We start from the raw sequence: 23,957 nt of genomic DNA on the forward strand, positions 1-23,957 counted from the left end.
TTTTTTTTTTTGCTGTATAATATCATTCATGACGTATTAAGTTATAGACGTCATTTTAAAAAATTACCATACATTTTCCTAAACGTTTTTATAATATCATTCATATCTTTGTTTCATTCATGACGTATTAAGTTATCGACGTTGACGTTTAACTTTGTAATCTGGGTATCATCAATCATTTAGCCAAAGGTATATTTCGCATGGATCGATTCGTGGAAAAAAATAGAAATGTTAAATATATGTAGATGTATAAATATTAAGATAAGAATAATGTTATATAAAGAGTTAGGGAAAATGAAATAAATGAAATATTAAACGCGAATATAAATAAATAATATGAAAAGAATGTTTTCGTAGTTTAATCGAAAACTTGAAACATGAAGATTTGATCGTATCATTTGTTTCAAATGTATTCTTTAAAGCGTATATAATATATACACACACACACACAGTATTTTCGTGATTAGTAAGAAGCTAGCAGTATCATCTGCTTAAGGAGATTATTATCTTCTCTTCGTCGCGCCTCTCGACAACCGGATGATAAGAATTCGAGAAAAGAAAAGAAAAGAAAAGAAAAGAAAGAAAGAAAGCGATAGAGAATGGAGGGAGTGAGAGAGAAAAAAACTTAAGTTGAGAAGATTGCAACTTAATCGTCTTTCGTAGGATAGTCCAGAAAACTAGAATTCTACTCAAGAGAAGTAGAATTATCCGTCTGATCGTTTATTTCTTTGACAAATCCATTGCTTTCTTTTTTTTTCTCGTATCTTCTTAGCCTTTGTGATTTTTCCTTAACGATATAAAATATCCTCCTTCGATTCGAAAAATTAGAACACATGATAAAGAAGGAATTTGATTCGTGAAACGTATATCGCGTGAAAATAAACAGACCGTGAATCTTTGTGGATACGATATCGAATTCACAAAACAGGATTTAAAACGACGTAAAACATTGTAAAGGACAATGAAACGATAGGGAAAACCGCAAGGATTAAACGAGGAATGTTGACGCTTTGATGTGTCCCCTTACAATCCTATTTTATCCAAGAACTTTGTCATTTATTGCAATTTACAGGTCGACCACCGCCACGAGTGACGTGGTGGCAGGAGAATGCCCTTTTGGACGACACTTATGAGAACATAGACACCAAAAGAGTACGGAATATTCTTAGACTTGAAAAACTCAATCGTAAACACTTACATACGATTTTGACTTGTCAAGCATCGAACAACAACATGGTAGCACCGATTTCCAGTTCGGTTACTCTCAACATGAATCGTAAGTTTTTTTTTTTTTTTATTCTATTTTATTTATTCGATAACTTGTCTCGATATATTATCATCTTTTTACTTGCTTATTATGATAATTTAATGCACATTACATATGCGAATCAATAATTATTTATAACATTAACAACTGACCGTACAGTTTTATATTGAAATAATACGTGAATGTCTTTGATAGATTTTGGTCTTTGATAGATTTTGGTCTTTGATATTTACACCTTGAAACCACAAGCTGGTTACTCTTCTTTGATGCAAACGCAAAGGAGAACAGCTATTGTTAATGTCACGATAGATAAAATGTAATCAACCTAGCGTGTATTTTAAACGTATACAAGTGTGAATACTAATGAACTAACACACTTAACAATACAACCCTAACAAGGTCAACAAAAAAATAAATTCCATTGCATTGTAAGATAATTGTAGACTTACCCTCGTATTATCAACTAACAACGTGTATATAAGGTGATACTAAAGTAGAGGGAATAGTAGTGGAAACCCTTTCGGAAGGTATTAATGCAACGAATCAAGTCAGCAAATTAATTGTATCGCAAGCGGTAACGTTAACGAGCGTTACTTGGCTAGAATATCTCGAATGGTAGAAATATACGAGTTGCATAATGTAGAACGAAACGTTCTTCCGGGGTAACCTCATGCTCGGGACACACGTGTTTCAGTGAAGCCACTGTGGGTTCGTATTCAAGGAGAAAACCGTGCATTTAGTGCTGGTACCTTGTACGAGATAGGATGTGAGGTTGTCGGGGCCAGACCAACACCGAAAATCACCTGGTCCAAGGGGAGCATAACGCTTAGAAATACACGACTAACGGTAAGCAATCAATTCGTTGTCTTTTACTCTTGAGATTTATTCGATTTTAAAGAGAGAAAGAAAGAAAGAGAGAGAGAGAGAGACTTTCGTTTTATCTTTCAATCGATCAATCCTATTTATCTAGGTAATATCTACCCTACGATATAAAGCTTTAAAGTTGACAAGTTTTCCAACATGAAGAGAAAATTCACTTGATCAAAATCTGACGGGAACCGCGTGCAAGAAAGAGATACTTTTTCAATAGAAACCTAGTCAGGAAATAAAATGAAATTCTATTATATATAAAAGCTATCTTCTTCTCTCTTCTTCTTCTTCTTCTTTCTTTCTTATACAAAGATTCTATCGGAGAGTTGCGAGGAAATCCCTCGACAAACGGTTTCACCATGAAATATATCCTTCCACAGGTGAGTCCCGTCGGCAATACGACGACGAGCATACTAACTTTCATGCCGAGCATCGAAGACGCTGGAAAATATCTTTCCTGCAAGGCCAGCGTACCGGATATCCCGGATTCAGAAATGGAAACAGGATGGAAACTCGACATATATCGTAAGCGTTTGTCGATATTATTACACGCGTTTTCGTTCAAATCTACGCGTCAGATTAAATCTCGAAGATAACGTTAATAACGTACGAGTGGAATGATCTTTCTTTACCTTTCAACGAGCTACGGGATAAAGATCTCGTACGATCCGTGTTCGAGATTGGAAACGAAGGAGAAAAACAGAGACAAGAAAGTTAAGAAAGAGGTAAAGAAAGAGAGAGAGAGAGAGAGAGAGAGAGAGAGAGAGAGAGAGAGAGAGAGGGAGATAAAAAAGGAACAAGATATTTACGTTGAAATGCTAATTAAACCTTTCGATACGGCACCTTGCAAATACTTAAACGATAAGTAAGAGAGATTCGGTATGAGTTAATTTGAAAGACGGTACCTCGGTGACACTCGATAAAGATCACTGAAAGAATCTCGAGGAACCTAATGAATGTTAAAAGAAATGTTACGACAAAAATAAATAAAAACGAAAACTTATAACATTTAAAGATTCCTTATACACGTTGAAACATGTTGCTATGCATTTATCGATATCTACCTTTCATGAAAACCCGTATCTGTATTGGTTTCTTTTCACATTACTGATATCTCTATATTGAAACACGTAGATTTTTCCCTACGATGATGTAAGTTACTTTTGATGCTGATTCTTATATGCCGCGCGCTTCACATATTCCTACGTGTATCATAAAACTAAGAAATCGATGCATACATCGCAACCAGTAACGTCTCGTGGATTGAAAATCATTGGGGTGTTATGCATATTTCGAAATTTACATACTTAGTATGAATATATTGTTTCGATGAAATATACAAAATTCCGAAGAAAAATTAATTATAAGTAAAATATCGTTTGTTATCGATAAAATTATAAAATTTAGTACACAATCCTTGTATAACGCGTCAAAGATATTACGACTACTGTTTTAATGTAACCCAATTCTCCTTCTAAATCTTACAAGATGGATTTTAAATATTTTCTTTTACATAAAGTAAAAGTATGTAGATGATTAAATAACACAATAAATAAAACATTAAATATTTCTTTTTTTTTTTTTTTTTTTTGTAAGTCAAGAACAAAATTAGGGTTGCTGCAGTTCCGTAGAACCAATGCACGAGCCGTCCCTGATCGCAATATATTTTAAACATGTATAAAGGTCTTTGTGTTAGTCGTGCGGCATGTAAAATGTAGCCATGTATAAATTTAAGACGTAGGATTCTTATCGAGATCTCGTAAGTTGCTTCGCGAAGGACAATTTCATGCACGATTTTGCATCAATCGGAACATAGAAATTTTTCAAGCATATTTTTCTTATAAGAATTGAAGATAATATTATATCGTATTGTTAGTAAAACCTTTTGAAGTAAATCGTTATATTTCTTATTTCGAATATATTAAGAGCCTATTAAATTAGAATATTCGCGTTATGCTTTATTGCATTATTTGTTCCATCTTTTGCTTCAGAAAATTGTATAATTTTCCACAAGCCGAACAATAGAATGAATACACTATCTTCCTCTTCTTCTTCTTTCCTTACCGTTATTCCATTACAAGATTTTCTTTCTTTTTTTTTCTTCCTCTTCGTGTTCCTTCTTTCTTTACTCAACATTACCCCCAGGAACGTTGGTAAGAAGAAAAAAATAATAACAAAGGGCAAAATGACGCACCTGTAAACGAATCTCTGTTTCTATTTTCTTTTATTTAAAGATTCTCGATTGTAATATTAAAGAAAAAGAAACGAAAGAGAAAGAGAGAGATAAAAAAAAACGATCTTGGTTGAAAAAGAGAAAGAGAAAAGAAGACAAAAAATTGTCAAATGCGAAAGAACGGAAATAAAGGGATAATAAAAGAACTAATGAAAGAGAAAGAGAGAGAGGGGGAGAGAAAAAGAGAGAATGAGAAAAAAGAAAGAAATAGTAAATCTTTCCTCGTAGATCGGGTTATACCATTAATTTCCGCGATGCCGCACCGATTTCCGGCGTAAACTCCACCATCAACGAGGAACTTTTATATTGGATTCGCGAAATAACCAGCATTGATCTTCGTAGAACGATGCGGAACGATGCCTATTAATAATATCGTCGTTCGTTCGTTCGTTCATTCGTTCGTTCGTTCGTTCGTTCATCCGTTCATTTACGTGCTCGAATCGAAGACCATTTGAACAATCAATTCTACTGCATCCTACCAAAGTATATTCTTATATGAAATGGTATAGAACCAAAAAAGAACAAGAAAAAAACAAAACAAAAAAAAAATAAATGAATAAATAAAATATTAGGTAAAAATATGAAGACTCGCGAATGAAAATGAATTTTCACAAATTATTTTATACGTCCCCGTGGTGGTGGTGAATTTAGAATCGGTATATTCCCGATTTAAGTCGCGAATAGTTTCCACGCGAACAAAGGTAATCCATTTATTTATCGTTTATTTATTCGCCAACGCAACGAAAATGGCCGAACGTTGAAATTCCTTTTAATACCAAATCTCGGAGTATTTTTCGATATACGCTAGCAAGTTTTTGTCGCGTCCTTGGTTGAGTGCTTTTACCCATCGAAAAAACAATGACAACAGTATACACAGCGCAACATTGAAACTTGTTTTACTTTTTATTATTTCAACGAGTTTACTTTCGCCAATATTTTATGGTTTGATTTTTGTTGTTGTTGTTGTTGTTTGTTCTGACAAATATACGCGTTATTAAAAGTTAGAAATTGAGTTTCGTATTAGCGATATAATATTTACAAATCAATTCGAAAAATTGTGTTTCAACTTTTAAATTTAGAAAGTGTACGCGTGCGTTAAAATATATTAAATTTTGATGGAAAAATTATTTGTTATATGTTCTTTTTTTTTTTTTCTTATAGACATTATTAAAAGTTAATTTAATCTTTATAAGAGTAAATATATATATATTATATTTACGATCAATTTTGAATATTGAAAAACGATGCTTTTAACTTATGAATTGGAAATCCTGAGATACACACACATAACAAAATTTGTTTGAAAAATGTTACATGTAATATTCATTTTCACAAAAATATATTATTAAACATTATAGTGAAAATATATATGCAGAATATAAGAATCAATTTTACAAATTGGGAAAAAGTAGCTATTAAATTCTGATTACTGAAAATAAGTAAATAAAAAATTGAATATAATATTTTTGTATACAAATATCTCGTATAATAATATATAAAAATATCTATTTATACAATATAACTTATTAAAAGTGTTAACATGGTCATCATATTTACGTACATTTACAACCAATTGAAGAAAATCGGAAAACAAAGACGATAACCGGTAAATCGTGAAAGTACATAAGTACGAAATCCTCTATTTCCGATTTCGATTTTCCGTTGGGCATACGCGTTACGCTTTTGTTGTTACGCCTCCCGGTTCGAACTTTAATATTAATTGCACTTTCAGACGAGCCCGTGGTTACCCTAGAATTGGGGAGCAATCTGAACTCGAGCGCAATCCGAGAAGGAATCGACGTTTACTTCGAATGCAACATCAAGTCGAATCCTTGGGTTTACAAGGTCTCCTGGCGGCATAACGTGAGTTTTCCCTAACTCGAGATACATATATGTATACCTATGTATATCTATTCTATCTATTCTATTCTATCTATCTACCACATATATATATATTACCACCAACTTACAAAAAGTAATAAATTTTCTCGAAATACAAAAAGAGAATAAAGACGGATTGACTAAAATTTTCTTTTTTTTTTTTTTAAATATAAACGTCAATTTACTCGCGGCTTTAATAAACGAGACCTGTTTGTTAACATTTCATTTGTTAGTGTCAATAAACCGTTTGGAAAAATAAATGCCAATGAATACGAGATAAAATTGTACGAAAAGAGAGAAACGTTTTAACGTTAAACTCGATAATACCGATCATTTTAAAGGTTACAACGGTTACCATTATTTATAAAACGGATTAATAAAGGGATTTCTTCCAGATATTAATTAACAGTTATTTAGTCGTAATAATAACGATCGATGGATACGTACAACACACACACATATATATATATATAGATAGATAGATATTATACATGATACCAGTTGTATTTTATTCTCTATCTACAATCAAAGAAACAATATAACATTTCTGTTCGCGAATCATGAAAAAGGAATGTTAACGTTTATGCATATTATTCCTATTACTGTGTTCTTATCATTATTATTATTATTATTATTATTAATATTATTATTATTCCTTAACTGAAATTCGCGGGAGAATCTTCATCGCGGTATAATTAAACGCGAGACACACGGATAGAGAACAACGCGGAACAATTTCGTTGTCGGTTCGGCGACGTAATTATCGCGTCCACGTAGAAGGGTGGCAAAGTTTGTAATTCGAGACTTTGTATTCATAGGGCAATCCACTGTACCACAACACGGCAACTGGCACGATAATAAGTAATCAGAGTCTGGTGCTTCAGAGCGTGACACGTAGCAGAGCCGGCATCTATACCTGCATTGGTAGTAATCAAGAAGGTGATGGTGAGAGCAATCCTCTCAATTTAGACATCAAATGTGAGTAAATCTATACAGAAGATCGTTATTGACACTTCCCTGTTCTAATTACTCTACGATATATTCATTATAATAACATATTATAGTATAAAGCATCGTTGAGGTTGAACGTAATTTTTATTTATTTTCTTTTCACCTGATTACTCCCTATTTTAATACATAAAGTATCTTTAAACTTCTTATCTCGTGAAATAAAATGGTCAAAATGTATAATGGATGTGGTGATACTAACGTTTCTAAACCAATAACTTACAATTTTCTGTGATATTGTGCATATCATCCGGCATGTATTTTGCGTACAGGTAATCCTTGCTGTGGGGATAAATTAATTAACTGTGATTCGCAAAATACTTCTACTTCTAGTAGAATGACCTACTGATTATTCAAATTCGTAAAATTATAAGAAAGGAATTTAACGGTATAAGAGATCAACTCTACTAAGGAACTTAAAATATGATATTTGTAAACTTCAGAATGAAATTTGTGTTATTACTGATCGTGTTTCTGCTATTGAGAATGAAGTGCATGGATAAGATAAATTTTCAAAGAATTTTATTGTTGCTGAAGAAAATCATCGGTGAAATTGTTGAAAGAAAGAGAGAAGAGATCGTCAAATATGATTTTATTTAATCTTGAAGAAAATACTTCCTCGCCCTTTTTTGTTTCTGCCATTTTTGATGATAACTTGGTGAAGAACATTCTTTCAAAAATTAACCCCTCGGTGCATCTTGCACTCGATGCTCAACCAGAATAGGTTGATGAGAACCTTTGTTTTGAAGAACAAATTAAAATATCGCACTAAGGTTCAACAAGATTATCTAAAATCCCTAAAGAGTGAATTAACAACTTTAACGGAAAATAAAATCTCCAATATGACTATATAAATATAATAATGGTATACTTAAAATTGTCAAAAGCAACAGCATTCAAAAAAACTGACTTTCATCTCGAAAATTTAATACTAGAATATGTTCGTGGTATAAAAACACTAACCATAGTAATTTAAGATATAATTTAACGGTTTGGTCTATTAATCACGATATTATTATTCATCACACTTCTTATGACTACTTTTAACTATATTAATAAAATATTCTCTAAATGTAAATTATTATAATCGGCATATAGATTTATTTAATCAATCTATATATCATTTATCAAGCTTTGTCTAAATTATCTTTAATTATCTTTATTTTTAACCTGACCTCTTTTTTATATATTCTGTATTAACGGATACATCCCGTAAAATAAATAAATAAACAAACAAATAAATATATATATCCAATATATCTGTCGAACTTGATTAAAGATATGTGCATGAAATTTATTTGAAAAACCAATTTGTGATATTTCGTCGTTATTATTGATGCTGTTATACGATCAATATTTTAAATATCGTTGAACGATAAAGCACTTGTTGGATATTAAAAAAGTTAACCCACGTTTAATAAAAACATATATTATTTCAATAGAAATTGTTTGTCCTCGTTCGGTAAGTTGTCGCGCATAAGTGTAAGCAATAAAAGACGACGCGTATTTTCAAAAGGAAACTATAAAAGAGGACAAGCAGAAAGTATGTCGGTGTGAAAGCGGATAGTAAAATTAAGTAAAAACGTCTTTTCGCTTCCCGCGTTTCCACATACATACATACATACATACATACATACATACATAGAAGTCGTGTTAGAGTATACACGAGGAATCTATTCAACTTGGACTGCTACCGTTGTACAACATACGACCAAATTCTGGAACGTGCGTTATAACGCCAACAGAGAGGAAGAGAAAGAGAGAGAGAGAGAGAGAGAGAGAGAGAAGGGCAAGAGTGCACGAGATAATCATGAGAAAGAGAAAGAGAGAAAGCTCGAGCTTTCCATGAAAAGCAGAGGAGAAAGCGTTCCACGTGCTTTTACCACGTAATGAAACATTTAACGAGAGACACGTATAAAGCTAAAATCCAACGTCTGCCGTGGTCGCCGACGCGATATATTATCGTCCGCTTGCGATTTCGTCCTTCCTACAAATTGTACTCGCATTCCTCTGTCCTTCCAAATCTCGCCATTCCTTTCCCTCTCTCCCTCTCACCCTCTTCACCCTCTCTGTTTCTCTCACCCTCCCTTTATCTCTCTTTCTATCTATCTATCTATCTATCTATCTCTTTCTATTTATTTCTCTTCTATACACAATTATTTTACATATCTCATGAGAAATATTCGCGCGCGCGCAAATGTTTGTTTTATTTAAAAAAAAAAGATTGAAATGTATAATACCTCGAGATAATTAATATATCATTAACATAACGGATATATATACTCGCATACACGTGAATAAATAGAAAATTTTCGTTTGTTCCGAATAAGATTGAAAACTAGACTAACTTGATATTTAATTTATCGTTTATATTTGGTACACATAAACTTTGTCTTTTGACGTCTCGATCAAACGTTCAAACTTAGGGAAGACTCGAAGGTATAGAATTATCGGTTAGCTTTTGCTGTCTCTTCTCTGTATATAGATGATGTACACGAGGGAAAGCATATATATGTGAGAGAGAGAGAGAGAGAGAGAGAGAGAGAGACTGATATTCCCACACGAGCATAGTAACCCTCTGTATACGCAGGTGCACAAGTTTAGAGAGTTTATGACCGTTAAGACCATTACACATTGATTTGTGCAGTACCTATCTACCATATGTAGAGATGTCGAACGATCGTAATTTACACGAGGATCAGAAATTGGATAATAACATCTTTGACCTTACATATTGTAGTACGAAACGTTTCACACTAAAAGATCTTTACACAATTAACGATATTTTCTAAAAATAATTTTTAAAATTAAAATTACTTTACGTTGAATAAACGATTGTATTAAGTTTATATAATATATTTGGTATTTTAATTGAAAATAATAAAAATACAGAATATTCAAGCCCATCTCTTTTTTCTTCATATCGGTTTTTTTTTTTTTTTTCTACGTCGAGATGGGTGACCCAGTTAAAAGAAAAAAAAGGAAAATAAAATAAAATAGAAGAGAGATAGAGAGAGAGAGAGAGTGAGAGAAGGAGAAAGGAAAATATTTCACGCGAGATCTCGCTTTTTTTTTTCACGATCCCGATGACGCACGAACGAAAGTTTCTGTCCTGGGATCTTTTCATTTTTGTTTTGGGAAAAACATGTAGATATACTCATCTTTTACGAATATACAGCCTAACGTTATAGAAAAGTGCATAAACACTTATCTAACTGTATACATTTGCAGACACATGCAGATAACGACGATGCGGTGAAGTTAGAATGGCGCGTAACGATTTACCGAGCTCTTAACATTCGAGTATGAAAACCAACGTACATAAATACATATATGCACGCATATATAGATGCATGCGTGCATGAAAATATTTCATGTATGGATATAGGTAACAAACGTAGTACGTTTCACCTAACGCCATGTATATCCGAAGATTCCTCCAACATGGAGTCCTCTCGTAATTTTAAAAGAAAAAATAAAAAGAAATTAAAATTATTTAAAAATAAATAAAAAGTGTTATTAAAAGAGCCAAAAAGTAGAAAAAGAAAATATCTTTAATGGCTTGTCGGGGAAAATTTTTGCGGCATAAAAACCTCCGGTTCAATATTAACGGATACAAAATGAAGAAGATACAATATTAAAAATGGCGGACAACGGGATCCGAGTTTATACACTTCTTCATCTTTATCTACTCGTTGAGTCTAATAATAATAATGAATAAAATACGATACTTCAATTTCGTTGATTCGTCTCGCTAATCTACAACAAGACATGTCTCTGTGTAACAATAATTATACAATCCTTTATTCCTTTCAAAGATGTCTAAGCATCCAACAATAGAACAAAACAATTGTTTTCAGAAACTGGCCCCTATTAAGAGGGTCATTAAAAAAGTGATATGAGTGGGGATGCGGCCGATTACCGATTTGGAAAATTTCGGAAAATATTTGGAATATACATTACTGAATTTACGATCGTTTCTGACCATACACGCCATATGAAACATCCGTTAAAGTTTTATATACGGAGAAAATGAAAGAGAGTGTAACTATATTGAACGAAACGTTAAAACAGCTAGTATAAAGTCGAAATTGCAAAACGTAAGAACCCCATAAACGCGAGAAAGAGAGGTGAGTTTGGGCAGGGGATGGAGGGAGAGTTCATGGGAGCCTTTAAATCATTCGTTCCGGATTACGCGTTTTCATACACGCGTACGTAGATATGCATTGTGCGTTGTTCGAGAGGAGAACACACATAACTTTTCCTCGATTTATCGTCAACAACGAGCTAGCTTTTTCACGCATCCGTTTTCCATTTTGAAAATTCATTGGTGCGACACGTTTATTCTCTCTCCCTCCCTCCCCCTCCCCCCGTATCTCTTTCTCTTTTTATTTCTATCTCTATTCCTCTTACATATTCCATTTATCGTTTTCATTGTATTCGGTGTCAGCTCGTTAACTATCATTCGTTAAACGTGATCTAATCGATCGCCATTTAAAATTACAAAATAAATGTAAATATATATATAAGAATATATAATAGAATATATAGGACTGCATATTTTTACTATAATATTCTTCTAACTTATAAGAAAACGAAACCAACGATGTGCAATATGTTTACCTTCACGTGACCTTTACCGAAAAAAATTGTAAAATGTTGTCTCTCGTACGTGAGAGAAGATTTTTTGTTTGTAGTAAAAAAGGGAATTTGGTTTCGAAAGGGAAAAGGAAGAAAAAAAAAATCCAAGAGAAATATCGTGGACCGATACGATTTTGCTTTGGAATCGAGTATGATTGATTGCTCGCATGCTTTCTTAATTAGGAAAAATTTGATTACCCAAAAGTCGTCCCGGCCACTACTGACTATCGGTTTCTCGCACAACGTACAGTTTTATCGTTGCACGTTGCAGCGGCCCATTTAGTAGGAGTATCACCGCGGAAAACAAGCTCGTAGCAAAAGGGCGAAATCGTTAAAAAAAATAATCGAATGAGTCTCTCTGAAAGAAAGGCTTATATTAAATTTTTGTCAAAACACGTTTTTTATGTGTTGGAAAAAAAGTCCTACGTGAAATACATTGAGATATACCACGGTATACCATGGGTATAAATGGTTTGAAATTTTAGTATGATGGAAAAAACCTGCTAAATAATTAACAATTAATGAGTTATTAATAAAGATTGTTCTTTTAGAAATGTTGAAAAAGATGACCTTGAAAATATCAGAACAGAATATTTTTTTCTATTGCACGAAATAAACGAGATATTTTTGTTGCTAGAGAATTAGACGAAAGATCGTATATATGACGATGAAAACTTTGACACATTTCATTATTTTCTTTCAGACGCTCCAGTTTGCCATAGTGGACAGACAAAGGTATTCGGTGTAGCTCGACAAGAGACCACGAAGATCCCCTGCGAGCTTGAGGCCAACCCTGCGGAAGTCTCGTTCACTTGGAAATTCAATAATACGATGGAAGCTGTCGACATAGCCCAAGCACACGTCACAAGCGTCGGTACTCACTCGACAGCTTCCTATACTCCCATGACCGAACTGGACTATGGTACTCTACTTTGTTGGGGCAGCAACGATCAGGGCACTCAACTCGAGCCTTGCGTCTATCATATCGTTCCAGCTGGTGAGTAGTGTAGTCTCTTATTCGATCTTAACATTTTCTTTCCCACGTCCTAAATCTCATACCTTAGACTATTTTCTTTACTCGTCTTACCCCAACTCTTCAAATTCTCATCCTATTTTCAACGATTACTTCTCTAACTCTTCTCGAGGATAGGACCGTACAAGAAGATCGATTTCAGGTTCCAATTCTATCTTTGATATCAGAGATACGTCAATTGAAATACAGTAATGATCCCTCGACTTACGTTACTCCAACATACGCAAACTCGAAATTACGCGGTTCTTCGTTTTATCTTTAATCGTAAATTTTGACTGATTTGTTAGATAATTCAGCATAAGATGTTCATTTTTTCAAATTGAAAGTAAACAGAATAATCGGACGTTTCATGATTGAATATCTAATACAAATCATACATTTAACGATGTAAATGTGCAAGAGTATAAAATAACTGTGTGTGAGAGTTGTACGATAATGTGGAAAATTCCAGCGTTAGTTGGTTGTATAGGTATATGTATCGATAATTATTGCGAGATGCTAATTTGTACTCAAACTTACCCGAATTCGACTTAATCGATTTTCGACAGTCCCACTTATCGCGTAACTTCGTTAGATGACTATACTCGCAATAAATCTTATCTGTTAGGATGAAAGTTATTCGATAATTAATTATTGTAAAAATAAATAAATTCATAATGATGTTTGCAGGACGTCCCGATATGCCACACAATTGTTCGCTTCTGAATCAAACGACAGATTCATTCTACGTTGATTGCATCGACGGTTTCGACGGTGGACTTCCTCAAAAATTTAACATCCAAGTAGATCGAGAGATATCATCGAGCGGTAGCAAATCCATAAATACGATCTACAATCAAACCAGCAAGACTGCCACCTTCGCTGTAACTAATCTCGATCCTGGTACTACCTACGAAATACAAATTTATGCTAGCAACACGAAGGGTAAAAGTGAGATCGTACACTTTTCGGCCACAACATTGAACTTGCCAGAAAGAAGAACAGGTGAGTCGAGGAATTTGGAAAATGAGAGTTTCGATTCGCTAAAATAAAAGTGCCTCGTGTATCGATCATCATTCATATAAATTTCCGTTTATTTCGAGTACACTATAAACTGCTGTATTGCACGGCTTTGCATAGTAGTGCTCATAATTAATCACACATTTCTTCTTCCTTCTTATGATTCAATACTTTTCTTTCTTTTTTTTCTTGGTTTATTTCCATCTTCTTTTTCTTATTCTTATTCTTTTTATCTTTATCTATCCTATCTACAATCTATGATCCTTTCCCAATCTTCGATGCACACCGAGGCAATCGGGGTAGGGAATAAAAAACATAATCTACCGAAAATCTCTTCTCTAACGTATGTACATAAAAATGAATAATCTCGAATAACATTGAGATTAGAATAAAAAAAAAAGGTGTTCGAAAATTCGACCGAAAAGTACATGCTTTAAAAAGATTACGACACACTATCTACTGTACTCTCTCATAACACTTTCACATAGTTATTAATAGTAGTTCAAATACATTACTACATTACGATGGGGAGAAATTTTACTTTTCAAATAGCAATATTCGCGAGTGTAGATTACTCGTGGATATCGTTTCCGAATAAAGAGACGATATCGACGATAAAGCTTACGGCCGATCGTTTGCATAAACCTTTAAACGTATTACTTGAATAACACGGTCGGTGATCCACGGACAACGATAATTGCGTAACTTTCGGATTCTCTTTCGGGTTGGGATGCGTAAGCTTTAAAAAAAAATAAAAAAAAAAAAAAATGAAAGAGAGAGAGAGAGAGAGAGAGAATAAAAGATGTAACAATGCTAACAAGAGTGTGAAATTTTGGTGCGAATGTGATGGAAACGTGACTCGAGGGATGAAAATTCAACGATATTTTAGAAGACGATCTAACCAAGGAAAGGTCCCCTTCCCCTTCCCGCCACCCCACCCCCCATCACCCAAGTCCGTTCTCGATGAAGAGCGAGGTAAATTGTAAATATTAGCTCTTCAAGTCTGCATTTAAATCAGTTTACGGACCATTCCGAGCTATGTCCTCTTTGATAATTCTTAGAGAACAACGAACGTCATTAGAAGTCAAGTTTACGCACGGGAAAAGCGCGCGAACCGACTTGAAGAGTTAGTATGACTAATCTTATTTCGGTAATTCGTGGATCTCCATCTAAGAGAGGAGCTCGCGTTAAAGACGAGTAGTAGTAATAGTCAAAGTAGTAGTGTTAGTAGTCTGGAAATGATAGTAGAGAGACACGAAGAGACGGAGTTTATTTAACGAGGTCGTACTTGGTCAAATTTCATCGAAAAAGTATAGGACGAGGTGAGAATGAAAATGAAAAGAAGAAATACAGGGGTAATGGGTAAAAAGATAGGAAGAAAAGGGAACTAATTGTTTGTATATGTATGTGTGTATGTATGTTGAAAGTTAGTAAGAATGAAAGAGGAAGAAAAAAGTATATATGTTACCGTCAAAGCCAGAAATCAGTCATTGCTAGTAATTCCTTGGCATTGTTATCAATGCAAAACGCCTTCCGACGAAGTCGGAATTAAGACTTTTTTCAGAGATTGCAATGCTATAAATTGTACAACTTTGCTAATTTTTTGAAAAGTTTTGGTAAATATTTTTTATACTAGAAGTGAATAGATTTTAATGAAACTTATATTAAATTAAAGTACATTCTTTTGTCTACGCGTAGAATACCATATCGAATTATAAATTTAGCATGTAAAGTTAAGAAAATGTCAGAGAATGCAATGCCGTAAATTGTGCATCTTTGCAATTTCTTTGAAAAGTTTTGACAAATATTTTTTATACTTAGAGTGAATAGATTTTAATCAAATTTATATTAAATTAAAGTGCACTCTTTTGTCTACGCGCAGAATACCTTTTCGAGTTATAAATCGATTTGCAAAGGTTTATAAAATGTCAAAGAATGAGATACTGCAAATTTTTCCAACTTTGCCATTTGATTGAAAAGTTTCGGTAAATATTTTTTATACTTAGAGTGAATAGATTTAAATGAAACTTATATTAAATTAAAGTACACTCTTTTATCTACAAGTTGAATACTCATTTGAGTTACAAATCAATTCGCAATAGTTCATAAAATGGCAAAGAAAAATTAGCGTATTAGGCATTGTTCACATTGCCTAAGGCCAGGTATTGTTAGCATTGCCGGGGGAGGTTTGGAACCTAGGCCGGTAATGTTAACAATGCCTGGCCATCAGGCATTGCTCACATTGCCTGATCCGCCAACTTTTCTTTGCCATTTTTTTAACCCTTGCAGATTGATTTATAACTCAAATTTGTACTCTACGCGTAGACAAAAGAGTGCACTTTAATTTAATATAAAAATCATTATGATCCGCTTGCTATGAGTATAAAAAATATTTGCCGAAACTTTTCAAAGAAATGGCAAAGTTGGAAAAATTTGCAGCATCTTATTCTTTGACATTTTATAAACCTTTGCAAATCGATTTATAACTCAAATTTGTACTCTACGCGTAGACAAAAGAGTGCACTTTAATTTAATATAAATTTCATTAAAATCTATTCACTATTAGTATAAAAAATATTTGTCAAAACTTTTCAAAGAATTAGCAAAGTTGTACAATTTACAGCATTGCATTCTCTGACATTTCAGAACTTCACATGCTAAATTTATAACTCGATATGGTATTCTACGCATAGATAAAAGAATTTACTTTAATTTAATATGAGCTTTATTAAAATCTATTCACTTTTAGTATAAAAAATATTTGTCAAAACTTTTCAAAGAAATTGCAAAGATGCACAATTTACAGCATTGCATTCTCTGACATTTCAGAACTTCACATGCTAAATTTATAACTCGATATGGTATTCTACGCATAGACAAAAGAGTGTACTTTAATTTAATATAAGTTTTATTAAAATCTATTCACTTTTAGTATAAAAAATATTTACCAAAACTTTTCAAAAAATTAGCAAAGTTGTACAATTTATAGCATTGCAATCTCTGAAAAAAAGTCTTATTTCCGACTTCGTCGGAAGGCGTTTTGCATTGATAACAATGCCAAGGAATTACTAGCAATGACTGATTTCTGGCTTTGACGGTAACATATATATATATATATAAAAATAAAAAAGAAAGGAAGGAACCTGAGGTGTGGTTTGTTGTACCGGTGTGGTAGCAGGTGAGAGACTGGCTCGACCGCCATCCCCGGAGAATTGCACAATCAAAGAAGAAAGCAGGACTACGGTGAAGGTGAGCTGTGCGGAGAGCGAGTACTTCGACGAGAACACAGCTACCTATGTTCTTCAAGTCTTCGATGCAGACACGAGACATCTTTTGGGTTCAGCGACCAGCTTGACTCCTAGAATGCTTGAGGTGACGGATCTACCAATGGAAAGGAGCCACGCTGGACTCGTCCTCTCTCTGAGGGTTATGACAGCGCATGCTACCAGCGATGCTACCGTTCTACACAGCCCTAACTTTGTTCAGGAGGGTAAAACACAGGAGCATCAACGTTACCCAGGTAGGGCATCCCAAGTCCTACAATCTACGGTTTCTCATCCATTTCGAGCAACAGGATCGACTTCATCGATTTATTATACATATATTTATATATATATATATTGTATATATATGTATATGTACCACCATCAATTCCACCACCACCCCTCCACCCTTCGATACCAATTTCTCTTCTTCTCTTTTTTGTTGTTGTTATTTCTTATTATTATTATTCTTATTCTTCTTCTTCTTCTTCTTCTACTTATCATTATTATTATTATTATTATTATTATTCGTCTTCATCTCTTAAACACGCTCGTGCACGCGTTCAATCTAATCGAAACGTGGATGACTCCGTCGACATGTACACGCGTTAATAATCTGACATACATGTATGTATATGTTTTCGGTCAAGGGCGTTTCATTTAGAACCCTCTGCGAACGAGTAGACAACAAGAGGGAGAACAACCCCTTCGAATGCACGTTTGTTCATTACCCTTGTAAATGTCTGATGAGCATGATGTCATGTATGTCCCATAGAGGATCACGAATTTCATGGTAAAGAGAAAGAACGAAGTGACGGTGAGAGTGAAACAGTGAGAAAGAAAGGGGGGTAGAGAGAGAGAGAGAGGAAGAAAGATTGATATTGGTTTGCACGGGTTTGATCTTACTACGTTTGAACGAACCCTTCAAAGGTTCCCTTCTGTTCGAATAAGTACTTCTTCATTTCAATTTAGTTGAATCATTTACGTTTTTCTCTTCTTCCTTTTTTTTTTCTCCTTTATTTTTTTCTTTTTCTTTTTTTCGTTTTTTCTCTCCTATTTTTAATCAATTTTGTTTTGATCCAATTTATTTTTAACTATCTTTTTTGTTCAACGAACTGCATGTAACGATCGAATCGGAGAGCAGGAAGTGCGAAGTAGGAATGAAACGAACCGTTATTTGTCCCTTGTTTCATTCGCTCTCTCATTCTCTCACACTCTATCTCTCTCTCTCTCTCCTCTCTCTCTCTCTCTCTCTCTCTCTCTCTCTGTATATCTGTTTTTTTTTCTCTTTTTAACGAAATTTCGCATTCCAGCATGTTATGCGGGAAATACGTCCGTCTCTGTGGGCAAGCAAATTCGAACGTTTTAACGCTTGGTGGCAAAATCGTTCGTTTGTGGAATCCTTTTATTTGATTTTTTTTGTGTCCCCCCTCCCCCTTCTCTACTCCTATTTTCATGCGAATTCGATCCAAATGAATACGAAAATTTCTCTAGCTCATCTCGCTAACGTTTTGAGAATATAATTATTTGAGAACGCGGTGACGTCGTTGGTCGTCAATTCCAAAGAGAATAAGAATGAAGGAAGAATACTTGAAAAAAAGAATGAGAAAAGAAAAAAGAAATAAATGAAAATGAAAAAAGTGAATTGTACAACTGTAGTAGTTGCACAAACGTGCATCGGACAGCCGTTCGTTTCAACGTCGAGCATAATTATGCTCGATCGTAAAAAGTAAAATACGATTTGTCCGTCTTCTCTCTGTACGCGTTCATACTAACACAAAAGTGAGAGAGATACACACATAGACACACACACACACACAAACTCACTTGCACGAACATGCACTTGGACGTAGAAAATGCAGGACACGAGAATAGGAAAATGATAGCGATAATTAGCTCGTTAACTTCGCATCTCGAGACGATTTATAAATATGTTACGAAAATGACTATAAGAGAACATAGTAAAGGATACGTATATCACGTAACCAACCATTAAAATGGTAGAACGGTCAAAGAGAGTGATAAAGTGAGAAACTTTTATAGTTAAAGGTTAAATCACAAATAAATTGACTTTTAATCCTTACATAATCGAGATATTTTCCGTGAATATAACGCGTGTAATCAATAATTATTAACTTTTAAATATAAATTAAAATAATAAATGTGAAGAATTTTTTTGTTTTTATAAAGATACTAAAAATATAAATATTTTATATAGCAAAAGTTGATAATCGTCATAAATACATCTTATCGGATTTTAAGCAAACAATTATGGAATATATCTATTATTATATGTATATACCATAATGATGATAAAAAAAAGTAAAAATTAAAATAACAAAATAATTTCTATAAAATATCGCATATCGCGCGATATATTATTTTAAAAAGTCATACGGAATTATAAAAGATTAAATAACGAAAACAAACAAAATGCTTTGGAAATAAACGAACGAACGTACATAGGAATATTTCAAGCTGATGCACGAATGCACTCCAATGTCTTTTGTTGTTTCCTCGAATGTCAAAGAGAAACAGAATCACGAACGAATGGACTCATACCTACCTACCTATCTACCTACACGAGGAAACTTAGTTGGTAGAATCTCCTGAGAAATTTTCCAACTTTGCAAAACGCCTCGTATTCGTAGTTTGTACGATAGACGATGCTTTCTCACGGCGATTAACAACAACGACCTCCGTTCATTCGTTCGTTCGTTCGTTCATTTTGTATGTATGTTTGTATATAGATTTGTATGAATGTATCTCAATCCAAAGAGAATCCCCGAAAGAAAACTTTCACATTCGATCTTTTTTAATTATTATCTCCCGTTTAGAAATTAATAATCCCATTATTATAATCATCATTCACACTCACCATCCTACATTAAATGCATATGATGAATAATCGAAACTACTTCTATTTTTTGCATGAAATATATAAAAAATAAAATATTCAAATATAATATAATATTATTCTGAATTTTTGTTTTGTCTCAATCGAAGATCCAAAGATAGATACGTTAAGAGAGAGAGAGAGAGAGAGAGAGAGAGAGATAAAAGAAGAAAAGTCAAAGGAATATAGATGAAAAGGAAAAATACAAAAAAGAAAAAATGAACAAATATTCTGTTTCAGCTTTGACTCCAGTGATGCTGTCGTTATCAGGTCCATTGTTAGGTGCAGTAGTAGGTGCTACAGCTGGTCTTCTCTTAGTGATATTCGTGATTGTTCTCGCTGTGAGACTGCGTTATCGACCTCGTCCACAAGAGGACAAGGATTCCCATGACGATGGTGGTATGGCAAACCTTGCTGCTTCCGGTGGCACAGCAGCCTCATCGCCACGAGACAAATCATCCGTTTTACCTCTCAGTGCTGACAGCATCGAAAGTTTCGAGAAGGATCCTGACATAATATCACATACCAATGGTAAATTTTACATATTATTCTTATATTATAAAGAACAATAAAATTGAAATTTGAAATATATAAATTTGATCATAATTTTTATATTTTAATTCAGAAAGTTCTTACGCGGAAATATGTAAAGGTACTTCGCCACGTTACGTGATACAACCAAAACGAACTGACGCCTCTACTTTTACAAACAACGTGAGTTAAATCAGAATTTTTTGTTTTCATACAATAATTGTATACGATATTATTCACTTAAGTTTGCTACTTTAAATAACTTTAAATATTTCGAACAAAAGTTTAACGATCTATCAAAAAAAGAGAACAATATGTAATTATTAATTCGTTGTTATTTTGTTTCTTTCTATCGAGCTGACACCCCTTTGAATTGTTGTTTATTATAATAAATAAAATTTGACACATCATTAATAAAAAAAAGAAAAATATTCAATTCTATTAAAGTGTATGTGAATTCAAAAAATATTAATTACTTTTAAAATATTATCCTCTAAACAATTAATATTATATTAAACATTTGTTCATATAAGAAACAATTTATAAGTAATTTAAGTAACATACTTAAGTGAATGAAAGTATAGATTATCTAATGAATTAATAAGATAGTTTTCTATTCGACAGGGATCGGAATTGACATACGCTGAGCTATCACTTCGGAACAACAGACGAATACCTCCAAATTGTTATCAGTCGGTACAGATGTCGACCCTTCAGAGACCTCAAATATTACCAATGTCAACTGTGATACGAAGACAAGCGATGCAACAAGAACCAACTATCTACACCCAAGTAGCTGGCCATTCGAAATCCATTTATGTGCCACCACCACATGCTTACATGAATCTAGGTGGCGACGAATCGACGGTGGAAACTCCATTGATCGGACACGACAGTAAGGTAATAAACCTTTTCTCATTTCTTTCTATACTATTTTTATTTCTCTTTCTTTCTCTTTCTCTCTCTCTCTCGTTCGTTCTTTTGCTCTTTTTATTCTTTCGTTTCGTTGAACGATAAGATTTACGTCATGGACGGGGGGAACAATCGTTTGCAAATACTCTGTAGATTCCGCAACGAAATGGGAAAGAACACAGGCTTGGTCCATTCGAGAGCACCCATTCCGTTGATTAATTCGACGTTAGTAATGGTTACATTCGTCATAATTCTATTTAAACGTCGTAACTTTCGTCGTAATTCTGTTTTATCTTGAAGCGTCTTCGTAAAGAGAAATAAAGAGAGAGAGAGAGAGAAAAAGAAAAAGAAGATAGAGAAAACAGGGAAACAGAATCCTGTTCTGTACATTTATCTTTTCCAACTTTTATCGAACTCCAATGAGGTTCTCGTATATATATATATATGTACATGGCGTAAATTGTATTTTTAACCATCGAAAGATCAAGATAAGGTTTCCCGAGCGAGGAAAATTGCATCATTATTTTTGGAATCAGAGAAACACGAAAGAGAGAGAGAGAGTAATCGTTTTCGTATTTACATGAATTCTTTTTTCATTGCCTATTCGTCTAATTATTTTACGACATATATATTTATGTACAGATTTATTTTTTAATAAATATAAATATACGTAATAAATATATTTAAATATATTACATATATATATATATATTAAATATAATATTATCACAATTACAATGGATGTGAGAAAAATTTTATTTCTAATTTTGATATTATTTTTTTCAAACACGTAAAATCATTCTCCTTTTGTATTACGATTACCGTCCGATTCTCTACAGGAATATATTTTATTATGATATTTTATACGCGAGTGAGTTGAAAAGTTTTCAACTGAACATAAAAACAATTCTGTTCAATCAAATGTTCTTTTATTTAAAAAAAAAAAACTAAAATAAAAGTAGAGGTATTTTTATTGAGACTTAAAACTTGTCAACCCACCCACCCACACATATCACACAATGAACGTTTTATGTGATTAATTATGAATTATATATTATTGTTTGTTTTTAGATCACAACAATCAGCCAGTCAGGAAGCTCACTATGGCGAAATGATACGCCTCCTCCCATTAACGCACCAACAACATGATTTCGTGCGACCACGCTGAACATGACTTGATATCGTGCTTGGTATCGGTTTCTCAACATACCCGAAAAAAGGACACACATCGAATTACGTACGCGTTGAACGTTCGGCTGCGTTCTAAAAATGATTTTATAAAAAGGGTTTTAGACGCGCCTTATTATAGAGACAAAAAGACTCATTCGACGACTACGACAAACGATGAAAGTAATGGAAAAAGCTAACCGTAGAAAATGACATTAATATAATTTCACTTTTTTTACTTATTTTAGTTTTTATAACTATCGAAATTAATAAAGAGAGAGAGAGAGAGAGGGAGAGAGAGGGAGAAAAGAAGATACGCGTTCGTTCGATAAAAAATAGACAATAGTAATCTCAATATGGACGTCGGACGCCATCTTTATTTGTAAAATAATTAAGCCAAATGTAATTTAACTGCATTAGATTTTATTTTAAAATCAAACATCGAATATTATAAAAATTCTAATGGCATTTTTACATCATCAAAAGAATTATTTAATATTCGATGTTATATTTATTTAATAAATGTATATCTAATTTGATTATTAGAAAAATTTTGATATTTGTTCGAAAAAGTTAAAAATAGAAATTATGTATAGAACTGAATATGAGGTAGAAAAAAAAATATATATATATATATACATATATAAATATATACATAAATATGTGTGTATGTATATATGTATTATAGATTTGAAAAGGAAAGCTTCTTTTTCCAGCCGTCCGTGTGTCGAATATGTCGTACGAAACGTCGAAAGTCTAAAGAAAATAAACGAGATCGGTTTCATTGAAAATTATGACCGATTTCTAAGATTTCTTATCGATACGTATTAAGAAGAAAAAGATTATGAATCTCTTGCAATGTTCGGAAATTAAATTTTGCAACGAGTACGATTAAAAATACGGAAAGAAGGAAAAAAAAGGGACAAAAGAAAAAAAAGTCGAAGAGGAAGAAAAGAAAGCCAAACATTTCCAGTTCGGAATTCAATTCGAAATATAATCATTAATGAATAATAACAATAACCATTAATAGATTTACATTCGGAATCGTTAAGATGAAAAATTAGGAAAGAAAATTGTAATATCGTTGAAAAAATTGTTAACTACGAAATTTTTTCTTTTTTAATAGAAGATCTGATAAAATAATTTCTTATTTAAAAGACAAATCGAATATATAATAATAATAATAATCGATTAATCTTTCTCATTTTTTATTATATTATTTATACCAACACAAGAGAGAAAATAAATCTTCGAGA

General features: G+C 33.1%; 1 protein-coding gene across 5 annotated transcripts in view; it reads left to right on the top strand.

Moving 5' to 3' along the window:
* Nucleotides 1-23,157, top strand: part of LOC106789518 (nephrin-like) — a 27,654-nt gene extending 4,497 nt beyond the window's left edge. The window contains exons 4-15 of one of the 5 annotated variants that reach the window (XM_014753795.1): nucleotides 1,073-1,276; nucleotides 1,962-2,113; nucleotides 2,518-2,662; nucleotides 6,103-6,233; nucleotides 7,070-7,229; nucleotides 12,604-12,897; nucleotides 13,603-13,917; nucleotides 17,108-17,452; nucleotides 20,332-20,622; nucleotides 20,717-20,805; nucleotides 21,232-21,522; nucleotides 22,606-23,157. In XM_014753795.1, coding sequence (XP_014609281.1) covers nucleotides 1,073-1,276; nucleotides 1,962-2,113; nucleotides 2,518-2,662; nucleotides 6,103-6,233; nucleotides 7,070-7,229; nucleotides 12,604-12,897; nucleotides 13,603-13,917; nucleotides 17,108-17,452; nucleotides 20,332-20,622; nucleotides 20,717-20,805; nucleotides 21,232-21,522; nucleotides 22,606-22,683 — 2,495 coding nt within the window. In that variant the 3' untranslated portion in view covers nucleotides 22,684-23,157. The remainder of the gene's footprint in view (nucleotides 1-1,072; nucleotides 1,277-1,961; nucleotides 2,114-2,517; nucleotides 2,663-6,102; nucleotides 6,234-7,069; nucleotides 7,230-12,603; nucleotides 12,898-13,602; nucleotides 13,918-17,107; nucleotides 17,453-20,331; nucleotides 20,623-20,716; nucleotides 20,806-21,231; nucleotides 21,523-22,605) is intronic. The other 4 variants (XM_014753797.1, XM_014753796.1, XM_014753798.1 and 1 more) reach the window with 4 other exon arrangements.
* The last annotated feature ends 800 nt before the right edge of the window (nucleotides 23,158-23,957 follow it).

The sequence above is a fragment of the Polistes canadensis genome, unplaced genomic scaffold (genome assembly GCF_001313835.1).
Source record: "Polistes canadensis isolate GaletaPanama2010 unplaced genomic scaffold, ASM131383v1 scaffold_188, whole genome shotgun sequence".
Taxonomy (NCBI): domain Eukaryota; kingdom Metazoa; phylum Arthropoda; class Insecta; order Hymenoptera; family Vespidae; genus Polistes; species Polistes canadensis.